The following is a 21,542-nucleotide window of genomic DNA, read 5'->3' as shown; positions in this document are numbered from 1 at the left end:
TGTTCCAAGCAGGGAACATTTTTAGTATCTCTGCAGAACCTGACTATTGTGGTGATTATTTTATCAGAAGCTTGGGCTTCAACTAAGGCATTTCATTAACTTTCTTACAGGATGTTCATTTTAAAGGTTATATGAAGATGAAAAGGGATATCTTATGGCTTTATGAAATATAAAGGAATACAGTCTGACATGACGGCAAAAAATGTAAGTATAACTCTTCAACATGTTTCTTTTCATAGTGGCATTCTGCCAGTCACTTCTGACTTCCAGAATTGTGTAGACAAATATAAGAAATCAATCAAAAAGGCCTTCAGATTCAGAAATCTTGTCTGATTTTTGCATCCCAAAAATATGTCCCCCATCATCTTTGATAAATTTTATCTAGTTAGAAGCTCTTTTAGCTTGTGGAGTTTACTCAGCTGTGTGTCAGGTTGATAACTGAGGCAATGCTTTATGTTGATTTCATATTGTTCCTGCAGGTCCCTTCCAACTTGAGATATTCTGTGAGTCTGTGATTCTTCTAACATTTCTTCAAACTGATGTGAAAGCTGCACATTTTGTTGAATCTTCTCACCTTTGCACCTCTGTAAAATCCTTCTACTGAGTCTGAGTCTCAGATCTCAAGGAAGTGTAGAAAGAGTGCATATTATTTTGCTACTGTTGATACACTCTTGGTTTCTAGAAGACTGAAGGCCTTCTCTCTCACTTTTTTGCTTGCTCATTAACCATTCTGTAGTGGTGTCCCAAGGCTCTGTATTTGACTCCTCTATCCTGAGTTCTGGGGAAGCTTATGAAAAGTCTTAACATCCTGACCTTAATTTTCTGCCTAATTAGCTGTGCTTCTTGACGTACACAGCTTGTATAGAGAGCAGTTCTGATTAATCCTGGTGATCAGTGAATTGGGTATGACTTTGGGCCCTGGGCAATTAGCCTGTTGACTGTGTTTGACAGGACATCCTGCATTCCAGTTAAATCTGAGTGGGTTTAGGAACCAACACCACCAAAGAAGTGCCCCATGATAAAAGTGCAGATAGCCTAGTTTTGTGCTCTGCTCAGTAAATGCAGAAGCTTTTGTGCATATTGGGTTGGATTGGTGCCAATGACATGGTTTGGTTAAATGAATTCTCAAGTGTTGAAAATTTTTGTTGGCTTTATTAATAGCTTCATTGGGTGTGTAGATCCAGGCTTTGAGGTGTCTTATATATCACTTTTTGATTCAAGCTTACCAAGACATAGAATAAACTGATGTGTATATTCAAAGCCCTTTGCTTATTGTTTCATAGGTCATATTCAACTCTAGTAGGACTAAGTAATTCTACTGATGTATGTGGGACAGCTGCACAAATCCAGGTCATTTGTGGCTTTGACCTTTTGTTCGATGCAGTCAAAGGATAAATACCAATCCCGATAAAATCCATGGAGTGTTGTGTGATAGTCATACAGTGGTATGGGTTGGAAGGGATTTCTGAAGGCCATCTACTCTGATGCTTTGTGTAAAGCTCTTTGGCACTGGAACCCAGTTGCTTGGTGCTTTGTTCAGAGCTCCATCAGGGCTTTGGGTTTTGAAAATCTCTGAGGACAGATGTGACATTCAGTCTGAGTAACCTGCTCTTGTGCTGAATATAGAAATATAATTTTGTTGTTTACTTCAGCACAATGCTATGAGTACTTTAGAGAAGAAATATTTTATTGGTATGCTTGCTTTGAAATTTTGCATATCAAGCTTATGCAAACTTAGTCAGGTACCTAATATTGATGGGTTTATTTGTTTAAAAAATCAGCTACTGTGGTGCAGATGAATGTAGGACTCAGTTTTCATGTTTACCTGTTCATATGGCAGTCATATGCTTTGTGTCCTTATTGGTAGCATTTCTTAGGGTTTTCCCAACCTTGGTTACTCAGGATTGCACACTCAGGGCAATAGTGTCAGCCCTGGTGTTTCCTGATGCTGTTAGGAGGGAATAATGCTTCTGAATTTGCAGAGTTGCAGGGTTTAGATTCTGTATATCTCTGGGGGTTTCTGCAGCTCAAAACCTGTTTCAAATGTAAGGTTAGAATTTGTTACAGTGTCAGAAATGGTTTAGTGATCTGCAGAGTGAGTTGAGGGAGAGAGCTTCTTTGTAAGAATACTTCCATCATTTTCCTTTATGTTGAAGCATCGAGGAAAGGAAATTTTAAAGTACTGGAATTTGGACATCTTCCAGGAAACTCTTGAAGGGCATGGATCTTCGGTTAAATGTGCACAGCAGGAAACAGCCACCTCTGCATTCCGCACTCACTGCCCCTCAGCTGGGCATGTCTGTGCTCCTGCTGCATGACAGCCCTGTGCAGTGAGCTATGGCTGGAATGGCTTTTCACCTTGCAAGGAGCTGTGTTGGACAACCTTCTGTCCAAGGCAGCTTGTGCTTCAAGCATGTGCCAGAATGTTCCCGTAGATTGAATGCGTGTGCAAGATGAATAACCTTCCCCATCGCTGTTTTTCCTTCCTAACTCTTTTGAGTGTGTGGTGGAAAAATCATCCAGGCTAGGCTCACTGCTCATTTCCTTTAAATGCAGGAGCCTGTCTTGCATCTGCTTGTGGAATATTGTTGGTGGGTAATTTGACCTTCCTTAGAAAACTAATCCAACCAAGGAAGCTATGAATAAGAAAATGTTGAATAAAAGTTACAGGTTCTCTTGGGAAAGTGATGTTTATGTGCTTACCATATTATACATTGTATCCAAATGTAATTCAAATCACCCTCTCCAACTGGGTTATCTCATTCTTTTCTTATATGAGAAAACATGTTCTTTCTGGCGTGTTTGGTGTCTCCTTTCCCATTGGTCCTTCAGGTAAAAAGACACCAAAACAGTGTCAACAAATGGAGAAAACAAAGAGCAAATACTCTTGGTAAATTTATTTTTAGTTTACTCAAACAAATTTTTAGTTTCAGCACTCAAACAAATGAGCGATATAACTTCAGCAGGGTTTTTGAATAAGACTGTTAGTTTTGATTGTGAAATTATTTGACAGTGCTTCTCAGAGGGTGGCTGTTTTGCCATAGATAAGGTCAGTTGATGTGATGTTCTCCTTTCACATGTCAGCATGGAAGGAAGTTTAACTGCTGAGGCTGGTCACGGAGACTTTCCCAGCCAAGCAGTAGAGAAGGCTAGGCTACAAGGCAAGCTGCAAGAGCTGCTTGTGGCAGTTGGCCCCATCCAAGACTCTGGCTGTGACTTTTTTTTCTTTCCCCTCACCCTGTTTGGAAACTTAGTCACCTAACAGGAAAGACAAACAAACCTCAAGGATATTTAGTAGTCTGCAAAGGCCTGCCAAGTCCTTTCTTCATCTTCTGTCATGGAAGATCCAAGATGGAAGGTGGAATCCCTCATGGATTTCTTGTGCAGCAGATGAACAGAAGGAGTCCAGCTCCTGCCATCCCCAGTAATCCAGACGCTCTGGGCCAGTGATAAAAAGTAGAAATATCACACAAGCAGCACAGAAAGTAACAAATGATACCAGTTAAGCATTGGATTATTTGCTGGTTTCAGCTTAGGAGTTGTTACAGGTCAAGATTCCCAGAAGCAGTGTGTGTGGTCTGTCTCAGATAAGAATGCGGCCTGGAACCTCTTGAACACTGAGATGGAATCCTATAAAGGTCTTGCTGTGCAGCAGTAGCATAATGTTGCATCACACATTGCTTCTTCTGAGGGCTTAGTTAGGATCATTCTTTTGCAAGAGAAACAAATTCCTTTCGATCTGTCACATTTCTCACTTCAGTTCTCATGAAATTCAAGTTTGTTTTCAAGCTCTTCTAAACTTAGATACAAGGATTATAAAACTGAGAAAAATGCTGCTCTTTATAAATACTACTAGGACGATTGTAATGAAAACAACATACTTCTGTGCAAACTGAATTTCTGTAAGTTTTTGTCATTTGGATCACTGAAGTACAACATACACACAAAAAAACTCTCTCAATTACTTTGTTGCATTTCCTTCTAAATCTTTCAGAGAATTAAATGTAAAGGTTAGAATTTTCATTCTACACTGTATATGTATGTCATCTTCAATGTTTGATTAAAAAACTGATCCAAATTAGCAGGGAAATGTACAGTCGTAGATCTAGAGATGAACGTTCAATTGTGGGCAAATTTTAGTGCTGTCTTTGAAAATGTTTCTTGTAATCCCTCTTGGAATGAGTTGAAGCCCATAATCTAACATGGTATTTATTCCTGTGGACCTCTGTTCTTGCCCTGAATTTAAAATTTCTCCCATTTGTTGTTGTTCTAGTTGCTGCAGAGGCAGACAGGGGTCCTTGGAGAAGTTGACAGTGTTGTTTGTGTGAAGGCAGCAGAGGTGTGACCAGCAGTGCAGCTTCTTCTTCCCCTTGGCTGGGCCCTGGAATGGCCTTGCAGTGCTTTACACTGTACAGGTTCCACCCGTGCCAAACTCTGGTTAAACATCTCAAAACCACATCCTCAGTGTAGAGAACTACAGTGGCCTCTTAGCACATGAGTGATCCTTGTGCCCAAGCACAACAGGTGCTGGAGTGCTGCTCTTTTCCGTATGGATCTGCTACCAAACCGTGCTAAGGAGACGTTTTGGTTTGTTTTTATGTCTTCCTTACTTCGCCCTACTCCGGTCTGGGCGTTCCTCCCCAGCCCTGCCCATCGCTGCTGCACCGCTGCCACCTGCTGGGAGACAGCCCGGGAACGGGAGGGAGAATGGGACAGCCCTCTTTGGACACAGCCTCTGGGGATACCGCAGCAGCCCCAGGGTGTAGGAGGGTCTAGCTGGGTGTGCCAGGAAGGGCAGGAAAGAGCAAGTCCGGTACTGACAATGTCTGAGATAAACTGAGGAGCTGTACTGAGCATCTCAAAGAGCTTGTTTGTAGAAGCACGTAACTGAGCTCATTTGGGCAGTGTTTTGCAGACTAGTGCATAAACAGTTCATCTTCTTACATGTCTCCTGATGGGGAAAAAACTTAGTAGAAGTATTTTCAAGAGTCTGTCACAACGCTGTGTGCAGATTTTCCCCTACAAAAATTATTTGCTGAATACAAGGTCTCTAATCAGAAGTGTGAGACTGAAATGCTTATAGTAGGTATTCTTTTGTCTTGTCTAGTTTATTTTAGTTACGTTGCTACTGTTTACCTAAAATTAAATGATGCTCCAACTTGAGTGTATTAAAATTCTTCAAGTGGCCCTAGCATGGGTTCCATTATTGCTACATACATTTGTAAAATTAAGCAAAATGTTTGATCCTTCATCATATGATTGCCTTCGTTTAACTTGGATAGTGGAACCCTTTGTCCCAATGATTTACAGAAGTACTCGGATTTTATAATATTTTAAAAAGAGGTTGAGATATGAGGGACTTCCCATCTCTTCCCTTCTTCATCTGGGAGCTGTGATCTTGTATTTTTCTGTACAAACTACACCTTCCTATGCTTTGTGTGCATGGCAAAGTCTGAGTTGCACTATTCTGTATAATACTTAAGTTTTCCATGTCTCCAGTAACTTACCCTCCGTAAATCAGTGTGTCTCTGAAGACTAGGGAATGTATTTAGAATGCATCAATAGTCACATCTCAGACCTGTAGACTGTGCAGCTTAGTACTGAGGCAACTGGACATGGGCAGATTTCTGCTGTGTTATTGGTGGCAGCTGCTCCCTTTGACTTGGGGGGGACGGTGCCTTACACCATAATAGCCAGAATGGGTGCTTGGGTCATATGTAGTACATGGTCAGAATATTCAGGGTGTTTTTTAGGTAACAACTTAGCTAAAAGTAGAATTTGTCTTCACAGATACACAGTAAATGTCCTGGACACCTTGCCTTGAGTCTCATGCTCTTGTTAACTCTACTGTCCCTAGGATTATGATGTTTCATAGTGCAGAAAGTTGCTTTCATGATATTATTACTTGCATATTAGAAAACATAGAAAAGTTTATCATATTTTAAGACTTCAAAAATGTTTTGTTCAGGTTGGTGTGACTTCCACAAATGGAGACTTGAAGGGATTTATAGATCAGAACCAGAGTCCAACAAAAGGTAAGAGAATTCTATTCAATACATACGTTAAGATTTATTTCACTGCATATGGTTGATTCACATTTGGGATACTCAGAATTTAAATGTTCAGAATATATTTCATACATCTCCACTGGTAGTTGTTTAATACCAACATGTAAGTGTCAGTAGCAAAGATGGGAAGGTCTTCAGAATTGCAGAGGGAAAAAGGTGTAGTAAAAATAGTAAGAGGAGAAAACGAGCCCTTCGTTTCATTCCTTGATGGTGAAAAATATGCTGAATTTCCTGATTTCTACCCTACCCTTAAAGTTCCCGGATTCTGTTGTAGTCAAAAAGAGAGAGAAGACTGAGCATGATGTCATACTTCTAAATATTCTGCACAATTTACAATAATTATATTTTGTCCTATCCTGTTTTATCTTAGCACTTCTAGATTAATCACTTTTGACTCAAAAACAATTTATGATCAGTCATAACAGCCATGGTATTCCAGTAAAATAAACCCCTTATCTGTCTTAGAAAACTCAAGCATTTGCAGTTGAGGAAACATTTCAATGAACCTTTCTAAGGAAATACTGATTTGCTGTTATCACCTCAATAAACCAATGCATGTAGTAGCAGGAAGGTTGATTATTGGCTCGTGCCATCAAACCTAAGAGACTGAGAAAATGAGACAGTCAAAACAGAAAACGGCTGGAGCTACAGTATCTTCCTAGTTTTCTAAACTTTGCAGAACATGGCAGACTGGTGGAGACCTTTGAGAATTATTTATTGCACATTGGTGAGATAATTGCCTTTGTGCTTCATTGTTTTGTGATTATTGGGTTGTGATGCTAGGGAAAAAGACTAACTGCAACATTTTCAAATAATTACTGAAACAAGCAATTGATTTGTGCAGAAAATAACTGATTAACATTATAAAGTATGGGTTAGGAATATCCCAGTGACCCATATCCCACACTCTTTATCAGATTTTGCTTCTGGGGTGAGAGATGCATTATTACCTCCGTTTTTATATATTTTATAAAATGTTATGATCCAGTGATTTTTTTTTAACCTTGCAGTTTAATTAGAAATTGTTGCCATGTCTATTGAAATAAAACATCTTGTTCACAATGGATTACTCTTCTTAGAACATCAAACATTCCATAAAAGCTGGGGAAACTCGTACAGATACAGCTAGAAAGCATCAGATTTCAAGGCTTAGAAATTTTTGCTTTAAAAAAGTTGCATTTTTCTTTTCCAAAAGCTAATTGTGGTGTGTGTTTGTTATTTACCTCTAGCCCAAACAGTATTGCATTAATGGAACACTTCAGATTCCCATGCTGAACCTTTAACACCTAGAAAATTCCTTGCAAAATGTCTTCCTTTCTATTAATGAACCCTGGTCTTTTATTTTTCTGTGAAATCTGTTGTGAAATTCTAGGTTTACTGGGTCTAATTTTGAACAATGCTTTTTGCTCCAGGTGAACCACTGCCTTGTCCCTTTCCCTGGTAACAGCAGCCTGGCTCTTTGAGGATGCTGTTTCAGACTGCACAAGGATGTCTTGAGACACCAAGTCAGGTGTTGCTGTTTCTGTGCTCGCACAGATACTGCAGTCTCCTTCCACAGCTTTACCACCACCAGATAATCGTTGTGTTGGGGAAAGGTTCTGTCTTTGTCTCACTAAAAATGCCTAATCAAAGTAGCTGATCACGTGACCCTTGCACTTCAAAGTAGATTTCTCTGCTTTTCTTCCGTTCACAGGCTGTGTTCAAAATCTCCTCTCTCTGCACGTTTTTCCCCTGAACCATCTGAGGGAGTTACTCTGTTGCTGCCGTTGCAGTGTTTGTTTGATCAGGCTTCATTTATCTTTCCCACCATTACCTTTTGTGTCCTTTACCTTTAGGGTTCATGCACAGCCTCTGGGTGTTTTCCTGGTGTATTTTGCTGCGGAAGTTAATACTCACAGACTGCTTAGGTATATGATAGAGTACTGCTCTGTCACTTTTGCTGATTTTTAAATCTGAATTAAAGTTTCTATCTAGGTTGACAGGTTGTTTAGTTTATTTGGGGGTTCAGTTTTTCTTATTATACCTTGTTTCCTGTGTTTGTTAGTGAAAATAGTCATCTTCCTGCTGCCGCTTTTTTTTTCATTCAGGCTTTTTAGAATACTCGCAGTATTTTTGTTTTTATTCCTTGTGTAGATGATGTCTAGGGGAAAAAGCATTTCTAATACCCAGCATCTCTAAATGCAGTGCAAATTGACTAAGGAATATGATGTTTTAAATGTGATGATTGCAGAATCAAAGCATATACACACAAATTTGTAATCCTCATAAAAAGACTTGCTGTCTAATTCTGAAGGGAACCAGAATTTTTTCCTACATGTGCCTAGAAGAAATTTCACAGTGCTCAGCAGAGCATCAATTCAAATGTTGTTCACTTTGTTTAGTGAACGGTTCTAGTTCAACAGACAGTTCACTTCCCTACATCTGTTGCCTTTATCTCATAGGTCACAGGCTCTTTTGGCTAAAAGCCCCTCCCTTTGGAGCTTGTTTCTTCTGCTTGAAATGAACACTCATTGGATCTGAGAGGGAATGCCACATGCATTTTGACTTTTGACTGATGGCCATGGTACCTAATGCCAGGGACTGCTTGTGCAAGGACCCTCACTGGGTAAAATATTCTAGAAGCCCATGCATCACCGTCAGGATATCTCCTTTCTGAAAGTCCTTCTCCCTTGGTGTTTGATATAGTAGATTCTTATTGTTGCAGTCAAAATTGTTCATCTGTGACAGGATGGGCTGGGCTGGGCTGGCTGTGCTTCATTTCCTTACCTGTAATTACTAGTGATTGCAATTATTCCTGTAGGAGACCTGCATTTTCATTTTCCCAGAAAGAAAAAAAAAAAAGCTCTGATTGTCATTGTTTAGTGAATTAATATTCTTGAGTTGCTGAATGAAAAAAAGATGCTTCCTCTCCAGTTTTGGAGAACGCAGATCGCTGTTTATAGCGTTGGGATCTGTATGTATGTGTCAGGTATACTCTTAGTTTTCCATCATGGATTGTGCCTATTGGGAGATAACTCTTGAAAGGATCCATGCTAACAAGACTGATGTACTCCTGGTGTCAACAGAACTTTGATGTCCAGTAAGGTTGATTGACAGGAACTGAGGAGCTGCATCCATCATTCAAGCAAAATCCTGATGGAAGTGGGAAAGTGTCTTTGTGGAGTTGGCCCATTCTGTTAAAATAATTCAATAGAATAGTTCAAGTTAGTCCTTAAGCAAGTGTAATTAGGTTTGTGAATGAGTTGGATAGTGGCAGCTCTGCCTTTGGTTTGGGGTAGTTGTTGTAGTCTGTGATGAATTCAACCAGACGTGATGTAGTGTTCATGATAAAAAGTTGCAGGTGTAACTGTGAGGATGTAGAAGTTAATCTGTTTGGGAGAAACTCCCAGTCACTAAGTTACATGCTTGAAGTTTTGTAATCCTGTTCACGTCTATTACAACAATGGAAAATCAAGCCGTTTTTCTAATGATTCCAAGCGGAGGGTGTGTCTGTGTTACCCCTTGCCCCATAAAACCACCCCCTGCCCCCTCTGCATGCACAGGGGTGTGTGCAGCTTTCAGGGCTCCGTGCCAGCTTACAAAGTCCCAAGACTCCCTGATCTGTTAGAGTTGCCTGGGTGGGAAACCCTGTGATAAAATCAAGGTTTGCCATCAGATATCACTTGAAAGCTCACATTAGTGGTCAATGAGTCGTCATCAGCCCCTTCAGTTGGGCGCCTCCATGGCCACGCAGCAGAGCGGGACTGGCGGGTGTTAGAGCCTGGTTAAATCCCAGGATACAGAGCGGGACTGGCGGGTGTTAGAGCTTGGTTAAATCCCAGGATACAGAGCGGGACTGGCGGGTGTTAGAGCCTGGTTAAATCCCGGGATACAGAGCGGGACTGGCGGGTGTTAGAGCCTGGTTAAATCCCGGGATACAGAGCGGGACTGGCGGGTGTTAGAGCCTGGTTAAATCCCAGGATACAGAGCGGGACTGGCGGGTGTTAGAGCCTGGTTAAATCCCGGGATACAGAGCGGGACTGGCGGGTGTTAGAGCCTGGTTAAATCCCGGGTACTGGCCTGGATTTGTGCATGGGAGGAACGAGAGGCTGCCATGGGGCAAGTGGGACTGGGCACATCTGCTGCTGCTGGGGCCATAGGTACAGGATTCTTATCTTAAAATATGTAATGTAGACACACAATGGTTTTGAGGAATTCTGCTGTCCTTAGTTAATACTTCTTCGTAACTGTATTCCCAGTTCCTATGGGTTTACATGTTCTCTGTTTATTGCTGTGTAGGGAAAAGGGAGTCCAGCCGCAGAGCACCAATCTTGCAACAGGCTTCACGAGGGAGGAGCCATTAATCATAAGTGTAGAGAGTTTGCTTTGGGTCGGAATCTTCACTTCTAATACAACTTCACAATGAACTTTGTTTCAATGCATCTTTCTATTACACAGTCCCTGTCTTTTACTAGGTCCTGCCAGGGCTGGTGTTCTAAAAACTTAATGCACAGGGCTGCTGTAATAGAAGTACTTTATTGTATACTTGAAGAGATCTGCTAAAATGAGCAAGACATCAGAGGCAGTTATCCATAGGCCTATGCCTGGTACTTTCAGATTCATACAGCTGTTAACTCCTGTAGATTTGTCTCAAATTGAACAGTAAAGGACTGAAATTGTACTGCTCTGTAAGCCTGAAGTACATTGAAAAACTCTCTGCCCCATCTTATTTTTTTCTTTTCTACAGATCTCTTTGATTTCATCTCCATGGAATTTTTAAAGTTAGGTTTGTAGCCCAGTGATTTTATGCAATGCACAAATTAAGAAATGTACGAAGAAAACACTTGTGTACTAATAATGCGATATTAATTCCATTTTTCTATATGCTTTTGTAATACTGATCTTGGAGATCAGCAAATGTCTTAGTGTAATAGTGGAGCCTGAGGACGTATCATGTAAGTTATTGCAAAATATCCTAATGGGCTGCTGCTATCTCACAGCTCTGAGCTGGAGCTTTTGCCATCATCATCAAGCTGTAGGTTGTGTTATTAAAAATAGCTGTTCATTGAGACACTTTTAAAAAGTGAACATTTGTTTAGAGCTCTGAATATGAAATCCAAATTACCAACACTTTCTTGGTGTTTTGTTTGAAAATTCAATGGCTTTTTTGTTGATGTATGCATTGTGTGTAACCCCAGCTGGTTGGGCTGTGCTCTCCATCAGCCATGGTCTCCTTCAAACTGGCTGTGACAGATTCTATAGATTCTCCAGTTGACATTGTTTCTGATTATCTTTGCAACTAAGCTGCAGACCTAACAGATTTAGTTATACAGGAAAAAAAATCACCAAAATCTCTTTAGCTTCGTATTTGTATCGGAGTGCATGTTGTTTATGTGAAATTAGGCTATTTAGGGTGGCACAAAATGATTTAAACTGATTGGGTGAGCTGCTTAGTGTGTGCACGTGAGCATACATGTACATGAATATACATACATAAACATGAATAACTTTATCTGTGACTCCTTGAGGCTGAAGATCATTTAAATTGATTTTTTTTTTTGTGCACCAGTAAAATCATTGCACGAATGCCAGGAAGAATAATAGTTATGTAGCAATGATGGTGTTTTAAAATACAAAATTACAGCAACACTGGTTTCTCTCCCTAAGAAACAATAGTGGTGACTGAAGGATGTAAAAATAATTTATGTAGAAGTAAAGTGCTTTTGTTCTGAGAGAAACATACTTCTATCCACTGGCAGGCTCTTATTCTGAATTTGCTTCAGTGCCAAGGAGGCTCAATTTGGGATGGCTTCCTGTGTATTGCAGTTAAAGCCTCCCTATGAGAGTTTTAAGTGGGTTTCTTTCCCATGTGCTTGGTTTTCCATAGGTAAATGGGAATAATGACGCTGGCCTCCTTTGTGCCTTGAAAGTACTGCTGAGAAACATTATATAAGAATTGAGTATTATTATACAAATCATTCTAGTTTGATCCATCTGTGCTGACCTTTTCCATCCATGCAGTGAGATTACCGTGACTCAAGGCTGATGGGTCTCATTGTGTTCAGCTTATCACTGTACTCACTGCTGTTGTGCCCCAGGACATAAATCAGTATACTCTTTTTTTGTCTCCAGATGATGGGTGTTATTAAGACTTGGCATTTATTTAGAATTTGGTCATGTTTAAAGCCTTTGCAGTTGCTTTGTGATAGTATATATAGTCACTTTGATGATATGTCTGCTTTCAGTTGAAGGCAGGAATCTGTTGAATATTTTGTCACATCTACTTCCTGCTAAATATAATAATGATATGATATGATATAATAATAATATTTGAAGCAATTGAGGTTACATGAGTATCTGGACCATGATGCTATTTGGAAAAAAAGGAAATGGTAGGATGGAATATTTTAGTTGTAATTGATAAAACTTTCTGTTTACTTTTTTTTTAACTGCTGACAAACACAAAGAGCAGTCTAGTACTGTGAAAAATTTGGTTGTTCTTTCTTTCTGGCCACCGTGGATAAGACATAAAAACAAACTGGTTCTTTTTCATCCTATCTTTATTTAAAAATCTACACATTCACATATTTATAATTGCCAATGAAGAAAATTCAAAGTAAGCACAAGGTCAGGGAAACATTTCTTTGAAAAGCTGGTCAGCTCTTAAGATTGTTTTGGCAGTACTGCTGCCAAATGAGGATTTGTGTGGGGATTAGAAGATGAAAATCTTTTTTGTTGACAGTAACTGGCCAAAAATATATTTAAACACACACCATATGTAAGCGAATGTCTTTTTAAAATCAAGATCAAGTCATTGTATTTACTGAATTTACCCCAATGATGCCCATGTTCCTTTATCCTAGGAGCCTTGCAGATGAAGGCACAGTGCAGCAGTAGCTGCCAATTAGTGGTTTATTAGTGGTTTTTCCAGGGCTGCTCAGTAAATCTGGTGGGTTTGTGTGGCTTTGGCCATGGGTCTAAATATGTGTGTGAAGGAAGAACATCTAACAAATGTTCAAAGCAATCACAGGTGCAGCTGGATCCCATGGAGCACATGGATCCCACGGATCCCAGTCTGCGTGGCGTGTGCTGAGAAAGAAACGAGCTGTGCCCGGTGCTGGATGTGTGGGTGGCCATGTGCATTGCCTGTGCTGCTGTGCTCGTTGCCCAGTGCTGTGAGCCCCACATGACCACTATGGCACACACAGACATGACAGCCCAGTGCCTCTTGCAGGCTGGGAAGTGCAGCTGGAGACAACTCTGCGGTGAAAGAACTGGGAGCCAAAACCAACATTTCACAATTTTACTGCACTTGGCCACGTGATCTTGTGCTGTCGACACCAGAGAAAGTAATTTCTTTCTTTTCCCTGGTAAGAAAAGGGCCAAGGAGAAATAGTATGAGAGCTGATCTTGGAGATAATGGGGTCAAAAGTTTCAGTTGCAGCAGAAAAGAGGAAAATTCCTACAGCAGTACTGGGAAGTGACACGTCATTGATGGCAACAGCCTGGAATGAGGGAAGAGACTAGGTTTTGATGGAATATGCTGGCACAGCTTGGGAAATCCTGGGCAAAATCCTCTAGCAAAAGTAAAACTGGCAAGTGAGAGAGCTATTTTGAGCTCAACATGGGAACACAGTGTATGTAAATCATGAATTACTGTCTTGTGCTCTCTGGCACTACCTCACAAAAGATGTTTCATAACAGAGCAAAGATTTACTGGGGAGGTGGGTTTGCAAGTGTGAGAGGTTTATATTTTTTTTTTACGTAGAAAAACACGTTACACGACTGAATAATTTATTCATTTTGAGTAGAGAAGCGAGCTGCTTCTGGAGATCTTTTCAGATACAGATTTGCCTTTTGGAAAATTAATATTAAGTAGTAGTATTACTCCAGATGCCAAAAGAATCTACACAGAACATTAGAATATCCTAGTCTCAATTTGTTCGTATTTCTTATATATCTGTTGAATATTTCTTATGAAGGTGAGACTTGGCATAAATCTACATCTTTTCTACTTTTGTGCTGTAACTACAGAAGATAAGATCCTTTTTTCTCTTAGCTGTGTTGCTTCTGCTTTCTGTTGCAAAGAAGTTACTTGGTTGAATTTATCATTTTTCAGGAACCTCGTGAAAAATATAGGTATACTAAAATAACATGTAAATAAAAGAGACCATGATTCAGGACCAAGTGAGAAAAGAAAGCTGGGCAGTGGGGGTGAACAGGTGATGTGAGAAAAGACAGGGGAACAGGGATGTGTAACACCTCTGAGTCAGCTTGGGCCACGTGGGCTAAGCTGAGTGTCGGCTGGCTCCTGTGGGAGGAGGGCTGGTGCCTGTGCTGCTCTGAAGGGACCTGTCACCTCAGATGCCTTCAGCTGCTGTCTGCAGTGCCAGAGAATATTAGTAGCTCTCCAGGAACCGATCCTTGTCCTCATGACCCCAGCTAGACCCAGGCTGACTGTGGATTACCAGGCAGTGGCGGCTCTTCCTTATATTTGGCTGTGCCTCAGAGCCCATCCCTCCCCAGGCTGGATCAGGCTGTGTGTGGGAACGGGGCCGGTGTTTATTGATCAGTTCCCAGCTCTCCTGCTTTGAAGCTGTCACAGAGAAAGGAGCTGCTGCCACCACAGTGTCTGTGGATAAGCCAGTGTGCTCAGGGCTTGCAGAGGCTTGTGCACAACAGTTTGAACACTCAAGAGGTAGCGGTGGTGCTGCAACAGTTTTGATTTAAACATTAATTCCAAATAATCGAGATACAAGATGCAATTTGGGATAGAGGAGGAGCGACAGTATTTTGGGGCTGTCAGCACAGAGCTGCCCTTCTCTGTGGAAGGCAGGATCACTTAGATCCATAAGCAGTTTGGGATCACAAAAATGATAAACATCTTGGGGTGAGAACACGCTGCATTGGAGATGGCATGGGAGACTATTGTGACATCCCGCTGCCTGCTCTGTGACTTTAGGTGAGTTGTAAAGGCATCACTTACTCCATCGGTACAGTGGCAGGCTGTGGTTGGCTTACATCAGCAATGACTGTGTAATGACAGCTCTGGGACAGCCAGATGAGGAATGGTTAAGGCTTTGAAGGTTTTTGGATGCGTATTTTGTACACGATTATGACTGTAAGTAGGATTTATATGTTGGTTTCTTTTGGATGTATTCTCATAATTTTCATTTCTTATGTTGAGGAATGTCAGGCTGTATGCTCTTTGTCTTAAGCAAGAATAAACTGTTTCTGGAAATAAAATGCATGTAATTTTAAAAGTAAAATAGTGAAGGTGTAGTTTTGTGAGGTGTCCTTGTGACATCTCCTGAGAGGTCTGGAGGTTACATGAGGGTGTGTTCTCAGCAAAAAGCCAACCTGATTGCAAAGTGTTAGAGTGGTGTGAGAATTCGCCAAAGTGTTTTTCACGGGTTACTAAGGAAGTAATTGAACACTTCTCCTTTTAACACTCTTTTTAGGTAACATCTCAGTAATCACACTGCCAGTTTCCAGCACCAACTCTCCGACTAAGATTTTGCCAAAAACCTTGGGACCAATCAATGTGAATGTTGGACCCCAAATGGTAAGTTTTGCAACCCCAGTAATGCCAGTGGGGCATTGTGTAACTGGCTGTAACTTCCTGGTGGTGTAAGACAGGAACACACCAGGAACTTGCTGCCTCCTGCCTCAGCCACAAAGTGCCCCACCGGAGGGGAGGGTGGTGACCTGGGGGCACAGCAGGCCTGGCATGCCAGAATTGCCACTACCAGCAATGCTCTTGTGTTCTTAGGGAGTACCTATCTTCCTGGCTTTGAGTGGAAGTTGAAACAGCTTTACTAACTATTACTCAAAAGTGTATTAAGAAAACCCCCTCATTATTGATACTCTTTGAACGTTTTAAGTCATGTTCTCACCAGTAAATCTCCAGCATTGCCAGAGAGCGTCTTTGATGTGTTGAAACTACTCTTCTTAAAACTCTCCTTTCCTGTCCATGATAACTGTATATGTATATTGATGTTCCAGGGATTTTGGATCTAGTTTTGAGAAAAAATTTAGATTTTCTGGTGGCCAGAGACCTAAACAGGCAATACTGTGAACAGTTTCTAGTAACCTAATACCTCCTTATCAAGCACTTAGCCTGTGTACAGAACCATTTGGTGTGTTTTATAAAAATGGTGTTTGCACATGAGCAGTGTCTGCTGTTCTTTGGGGGTTTGTCCAGCTGGGCAGAGGGGCGCACACAGCACAGCCCCGCCGTGGCGCTCCCTGCCCACAGAGCTCTGCCCCAGCGCTGGCCAGGGGCTGCCTGCCAGGAGCGGCGCGGTGTGTCCGCGCTGATGCCCGTCTCTGCAGCCTGTGCCCTGTGGCGCTGCACTGGAACAGCTCTGACACTGAGGAGGTGTCCTGGCAGTGCAATCAATAGCCCACAACAGGGAGAGCACTCACTTAATGCTGTCCCTGCTCTTATGACTGACTTCTCAAACTCTGCTTTTGGTTTCAGTGAGTTCTGCTTGCAGGTTAGGTTCTATAGCAGGTAGAAAATGCAAAAGCCACTGTGTGATGTGAGATACATAATTTTTTTTAAATTCTTTTATTCTGCTGCTTTGCAAGGATAGATCTATATTCAGAAGACATTTTCTTAACAAATAGCCCTTAATGCAGGCTAAGGCACCCAGCGTACAGCTGTGTTGTGGCGGCCTGTTTAAAAGCGAATGCTCACGAGCTCTCAGTAGTGGCACTGTTAGGTCTCCCTCAGCATCTGCCTGTGTCAGCAACATCCTGTTTGATTAATTTATTTATTTAGACCTTATTTACGCTGTGGGTTCCAGCGCCTGGGGCCACTCCGTGTCCCGCAGAGCAGCGCAGAGGCTCCGGGGCCGTGCCGCGGTGGGGCGGCGGCGGGTCGGCGCGGCTGCAGGAGCGGCCGGCTGCCGCTAGGTGGCGGCGCGGGCCGGGCCGGGCCGTGACTCGCCCCCGGGGCCGGTGGCGCCTGCGGCCGCGCCGCGCTCCTTGCGCCGGGCTCCGCATCGGCCCCTGGCACCCTCCTGCCTCGGCCCGGGGCCGCCGACGGTGACAGAAGTGACACCTCTCGTGTGCCTGCCACGGCTAAAGCCGGGTGCCTTTGGCTCCCCGCTCTCAGGATACAAATACATAGCCTGTACCTGCGTTTTGGTTTCTCTAAAATTCTCTTTTCCCTTGGTTCTGTCAGGCTGCACATTTGCGAACAATAAATGAGGTAAATTTATGTCTTTAAGACAAAGAAGACATGTATGTAGTCACAACATTGTACCAGAGGGATGTGAAGTAATGTTCAATGAGCTAAGGAAATGGGGAATTCTTCACATACCGTTTTTCTACTTGTCTAAACAATAATGATGGATACCAAACAAATGCTGTATACTTACTGTAGTTTGTCTATATATGCATACATATATATATATAGACACATTTGCAGTATCTATATATCTGCTGTATACTTACGGCATATACTTCAAACAGTTACTGGAGTGCCTTGGGATGCTTACACAGGTGTTGGATAAGTTAAATAGTAAAGAAAACTATGAAGTTTAGTACAGTCACTACTAAAAATGTCACTAATAAATGGAGTAAAGTAAAATAAAGTCTTAAAAAATTAGGCAAGGCATAAGAGTAAAAAAGCACTGTCCAAGAAGCTTTGATATAAATCTTACCATAATGGAATCAAAATAATTAAATGTGGTTTATTTTAAAGATTAGCTAATCAGTACTGTTTCATTTTAAAATATTACTTAAATTACTCTGGTAACCTACTTTGAAAAAGGAACTTGGATGTGATTTGAAAGTCAAGACTGGGTGTCTTGGTGTTAACCAGTGTACCTACAATTCCACCAGGTTTGCATAAATGTGAATTCTGTCTATACCGTAAGGATTTTACATTGAATTCTGTAGGTACAATTAGTTGCCTGAGTGCCTTGGGATCTTGTGAATGCTAGAAACTGGGGAAACTAGGGACTGCCTTGCCTGCAGCTCAGATTGTCTTTAATAGACAATTCCAAGAGACAAATCCATTGGAAAGAAAGAAGGCTGTATTGATTACATTGCTCAAGAAGTTGCTTAAATGTACTTATGAAGAAACAATTGGGTGTCTATAGGTACGGATCCTATCTGCCATACCTAGGAGTTACTTGGAATAATTTGTCTGGTTCTTGTCCATATGAATATTACAGTAATATGGTACAATTATTAGGAAATACAATTAAAAGGAAACAGTGCTGTAATGGCTTTGCTGTATGAAGATCTGATGCCATCTCTTCCGTATATTATGACTGCTTCTGGTATAGAATTGTTATTACTTTTCCTAGTGTAATGCTTAGTATGAATTTTGGGCTGTCAGAACCTCTGTTTTCTTAAGAGAGCTGTGTTTTGTGTTGCTAAATTTTCCAGATCATAAGCACACCACAAAGACTGAGCAGTTCAGGGAGTGTTCTGATTGGGAGTCCGTATAACCCAGCTCCAACAATGGTCACACAGACACACATAACAGAAGCTGCTGGCTGGGTCCCAGGGTAAGGCTTTTGTCTCATTTAAAGATGTCTGAGCATCTGTTCTGATCTTTTCCATTACTTAAACTGTTCAAGCTATACACTGACTTACAGTTTCTAGTTCTTGCACAACTAAATGGAGTATGGCATGTGCTTTTCAGACAGGGAGGCACTTCTGATGTCTGGAGCATGTGGACACAGGTTATAAGCACCAGTCACTTCACTGTTGGCTTTAATTGTGGTTTCTGACATTGTCTGTTTCGTGATGAAAACGGAGAGTCACAACGACTCCTGTTAAGAGAAGTTTTTATTTTTTCCATAAGTTCATGGTATATCCATGTAGCACTGCTATTGAGCAGCAGGTGCCTACAGGGGGAGAGACTGTCACAAATACTTCAACAGACATTTAAGAATAAACTCTAATAGAAAACTTCGAATATTATCAGTGTGGTATTTTTATTATTATTCTACATTAACAAGTTTCATGGGGTTCTGAGGTGCTCCAGCCAAACAGGACTTTCTTTATCTCCTTCAATTAAATCTAGTCTTTACAGTGTTTCTTACCATTTTGTTTTAATATCAGTACTGCTGAGCTTAGCTGTCTCAAAATAGAGATGTAGTGCTTTGCCTCTGAAAAAGTAATATATTTCTGCATCTAGATTAATTTTTCTAATCAGTGATGAATGTCAGTATTACCTTTTCAACAACAGAGGTGGGAAATGGAGCATCTAGGAAAGAGCAGAAAAGAGAGTTCCATGTTTGTACCTTGACTTTCTCCATTTTACTGTGTAGGCAAGGTCTGTTACAGGTTGTACTTCCCAGTTATTGTATTCCCCCCCCAGAGAGTCAATAAACTGCAGGCCCAGCCATGCAGTTTTTAAGCTGAGGTTTTTTTGCTGAGTATGTGTTCATTTCCTGAAATACATTTTGAATGTACTTAGTTCTGATTTTATTTGAGAAAGGAGTTGTCAAAGATTACTTTTTTTTCTGCAAATTTTGTCAAATGTGGAGGCCAAGCAGATGTTCCTTTAGAAGAGGGACAAATTCTACTGTCTGGTCACAGCTTGCTAAACCAAAGAATCAACATGCCTTGCTTTCCAAAGTGTCATCCAGTGATGGGGATTCCCAGAGCAGCCTTGTGGCATCAACCAAGAAACACCATCCTTCTGTTTGTGTACTGTCCAAGTCGAGACACTGGGTTTCCAATGAGCTTTGTCTTTTGCGTCATCCATAAAAAGGCTCGAGACGACTCCAGACAGACCAGTAGTGATCTGTGCAGAAGTCCATGCAATAGGCCCTATTTTCATTTGAGGAACAGAGCTGAGGAAGGGTCTGTGGTATTCCTGAACCGAGGTAGGGAGCCCTTGCTGCAGACACTTCAGAAGACTGCTTGCTTTACCCATTGTTTACTTCACAGACTCCAAATAATTTCCAAACTGAGAGGAGCCTGTTGGTTGGCAGGGCTTGGCACAGGCTCTGGCAGCCTGGTGTGCAGAGCAGGGCACAGCTCTCACTGCTGCTCCAGGGCAGCGCCAGCCCCAGCTGCTCAGCCCCAGTTAAGCACCATGGACAGAAATCCCCTTGGTGCTGCTCAGGGAGAGGCCTGGTTGTGCATTCTGGATCACAAAGCCAAAGTGTGTTGGCTTTCAAGCACAGGTTTTCAAACCCATTGTTTTTTGTTTAGCCCCCTTCCCAGCAGTGTCAGGTGTTCAGCTGTGTAAGTGTGCTGGGAGCCCTGCTTGGCGAGACAACGTTCCCCAGCTCAGCACAGCTCTTGGGCACCGCCTTGGGTCAGCTGCAGCAGGAAAAGGCAGCTCTGGAAAGCAGCTCCTGCCTGCTGTGGGGAATAAACAGGATAAGGAATGGCCAATGATTGCAGACTGCTGCTGCTCTTCAAAATTCATGGCAGCTGCTTCTTCAGAGTCTGTCTTCAGCTCTGTGTGCATCAGCTCTAACAGGAACATGTTTAGTGTTTTACCTTGGGGTTTCGTTTAAAGATTCTTGAACATTCACTGGCTTGAAAATATAGGATATATCTTATGAACTGATAAAAGACATTTTTCTTCCACGTGGAGTAATTTTAAATAAGAATTTTCAAAGGAGCCCAGCTTCTCCTTTTTGATGGACTTTGGACATCTAGCTCACACCAGCACTTCCTGTAGTTTCAGGTGAAGGGACTTCCCTCAATTCCTATGGGCAAAGCGTGGTAAAATTGGGAACAGAATTTGTTTAGCAGTGAGCTCCGACAATTTCCTCCACAAGTCCTAACTACTACCTTCTCTCAAATTTTGTCAGGCTTTGTGTGTTGTATTTTTCCCTTTCAGTAAACATGTAAGAGCAAACACTAGAACGAGCTAGGCCCCATATGCAGTGATTTTAGTGGTCTACAGATACAATGTTGTTTTCAACTTAAGTTTGAATTGTCTTGTCTTAGGGAGCGAAAACGGACTCAAGAAATTATAGAGTCAGATTTTTCAGAAAGGTGAGTGTTACTGAATGTGTATTTTATGTAGAGTCGTACTTGGTTTACTTCAGATTTGCCTTTCAGAAAGACAACTGTCCAGTTCCTGCTTTCAGCAGTTTTCACTCCTTCATATCAAAGCTGTGTTGGGGTTTTTTTTTAGTCTGCTGATGTTCCTTTTTACTCTTTTTTTCTGCTTCTTTTACTTGTATTCTGTTTTATTAAATACATTCACAATTTTGAAAACCATTCTTGTTCTTTTTAATAGATTCTTTAGCATTTTACTACTGACGGGGGACCTTTATCTGTAAAATAACAGCTCTCCCTGGAACACATTGTCAAATGAAACCATGACGCTAATTAAAAAAGAAAAAAAAACCAACACAGCTGAACTTTTTTAAGGCTTCTATTGAATTACATATCCAGATCTAGTTTGTGTGATTAAAACAACTGCTCCTGCTTTTTTCGATTACCATTACCTAAGCTCTTGCTTCTCCGGAACAAGGTGAATGGAAAATAACCCTGACACTT

The 21,542-nt window shown here is 41.5% G+C and overlaps 1 protein-coding gene across 10 annotated transcripts in view; it reads left to right on the top strand.

Annotated features, from left to right (window-relative positions):
- The window catches only part of TFDP2 (transcription factor Dp-2), a 54,322-nt gene that overhangs the window by 11,314 nt on the left and 21,466 nt on the right, over nucleotides 1–21,542 (top strand). For 6 of the 10 annotated variants that reach the window (XM_066193247.1, XM_066193246.1, XM_066193255.1 and 3 more), the window contains exons 2-7: nucleotides 111–204; nucleotides 480–503; nucleotides 5,969–6,035; nucleotides 15,509–15,612; nucleotides 18,453–18,574; nucleotides 20,985–21,032. In XM_066193247.1, coding sequence (XP_066049344.1) covers nucleotides 163–204; nucleotides 480–503; nucleotides 5,969–6,035; nucleotides 15,509–15,612; nucleotides 18,453–18,574; nucleotides 20,985–21,032 — 407 coding nt within the window. In that variant the 5' untranslated portion in view covers nucleotides 111–162. The remainder of the gene's footprint in view (nucleotides 1–110; nucleotides 205–479; nucleotides 504–5,968; nucleotides 6,036–15,508; nucleotides 15,613–18,452; nucleotides 18,575–20,984; nucleotides 21,033–21,542) is intronic. The other 4 variants (XM_066193252.1, XM_066193250.1, XM_066193249.1 and 1 more) reach the window with 2 other exon arrangements.

This window comes from Chamaea fasciata, unplaced genomic scaffold, assembly GCF_029207755.1.
Source record: "Chamaea fasciata isolate MVZ Bird 193981 ecotype frontalis unplaced genomic scaffold, bChaFas1.0.hap1 SCAF_11, whole genome shotgun sequence".
In the NCBI taxonomy this organism is placed as follows: domain Eukaryota; kingdom Metazoa; phylum Chordata; class Aves; order Passeriformes; family Sylviidae; genus Chamaea; species Chamaea fasciata.
This window is presented reverse-complemented; position numbering and strand designations above follow the sequence as displayed.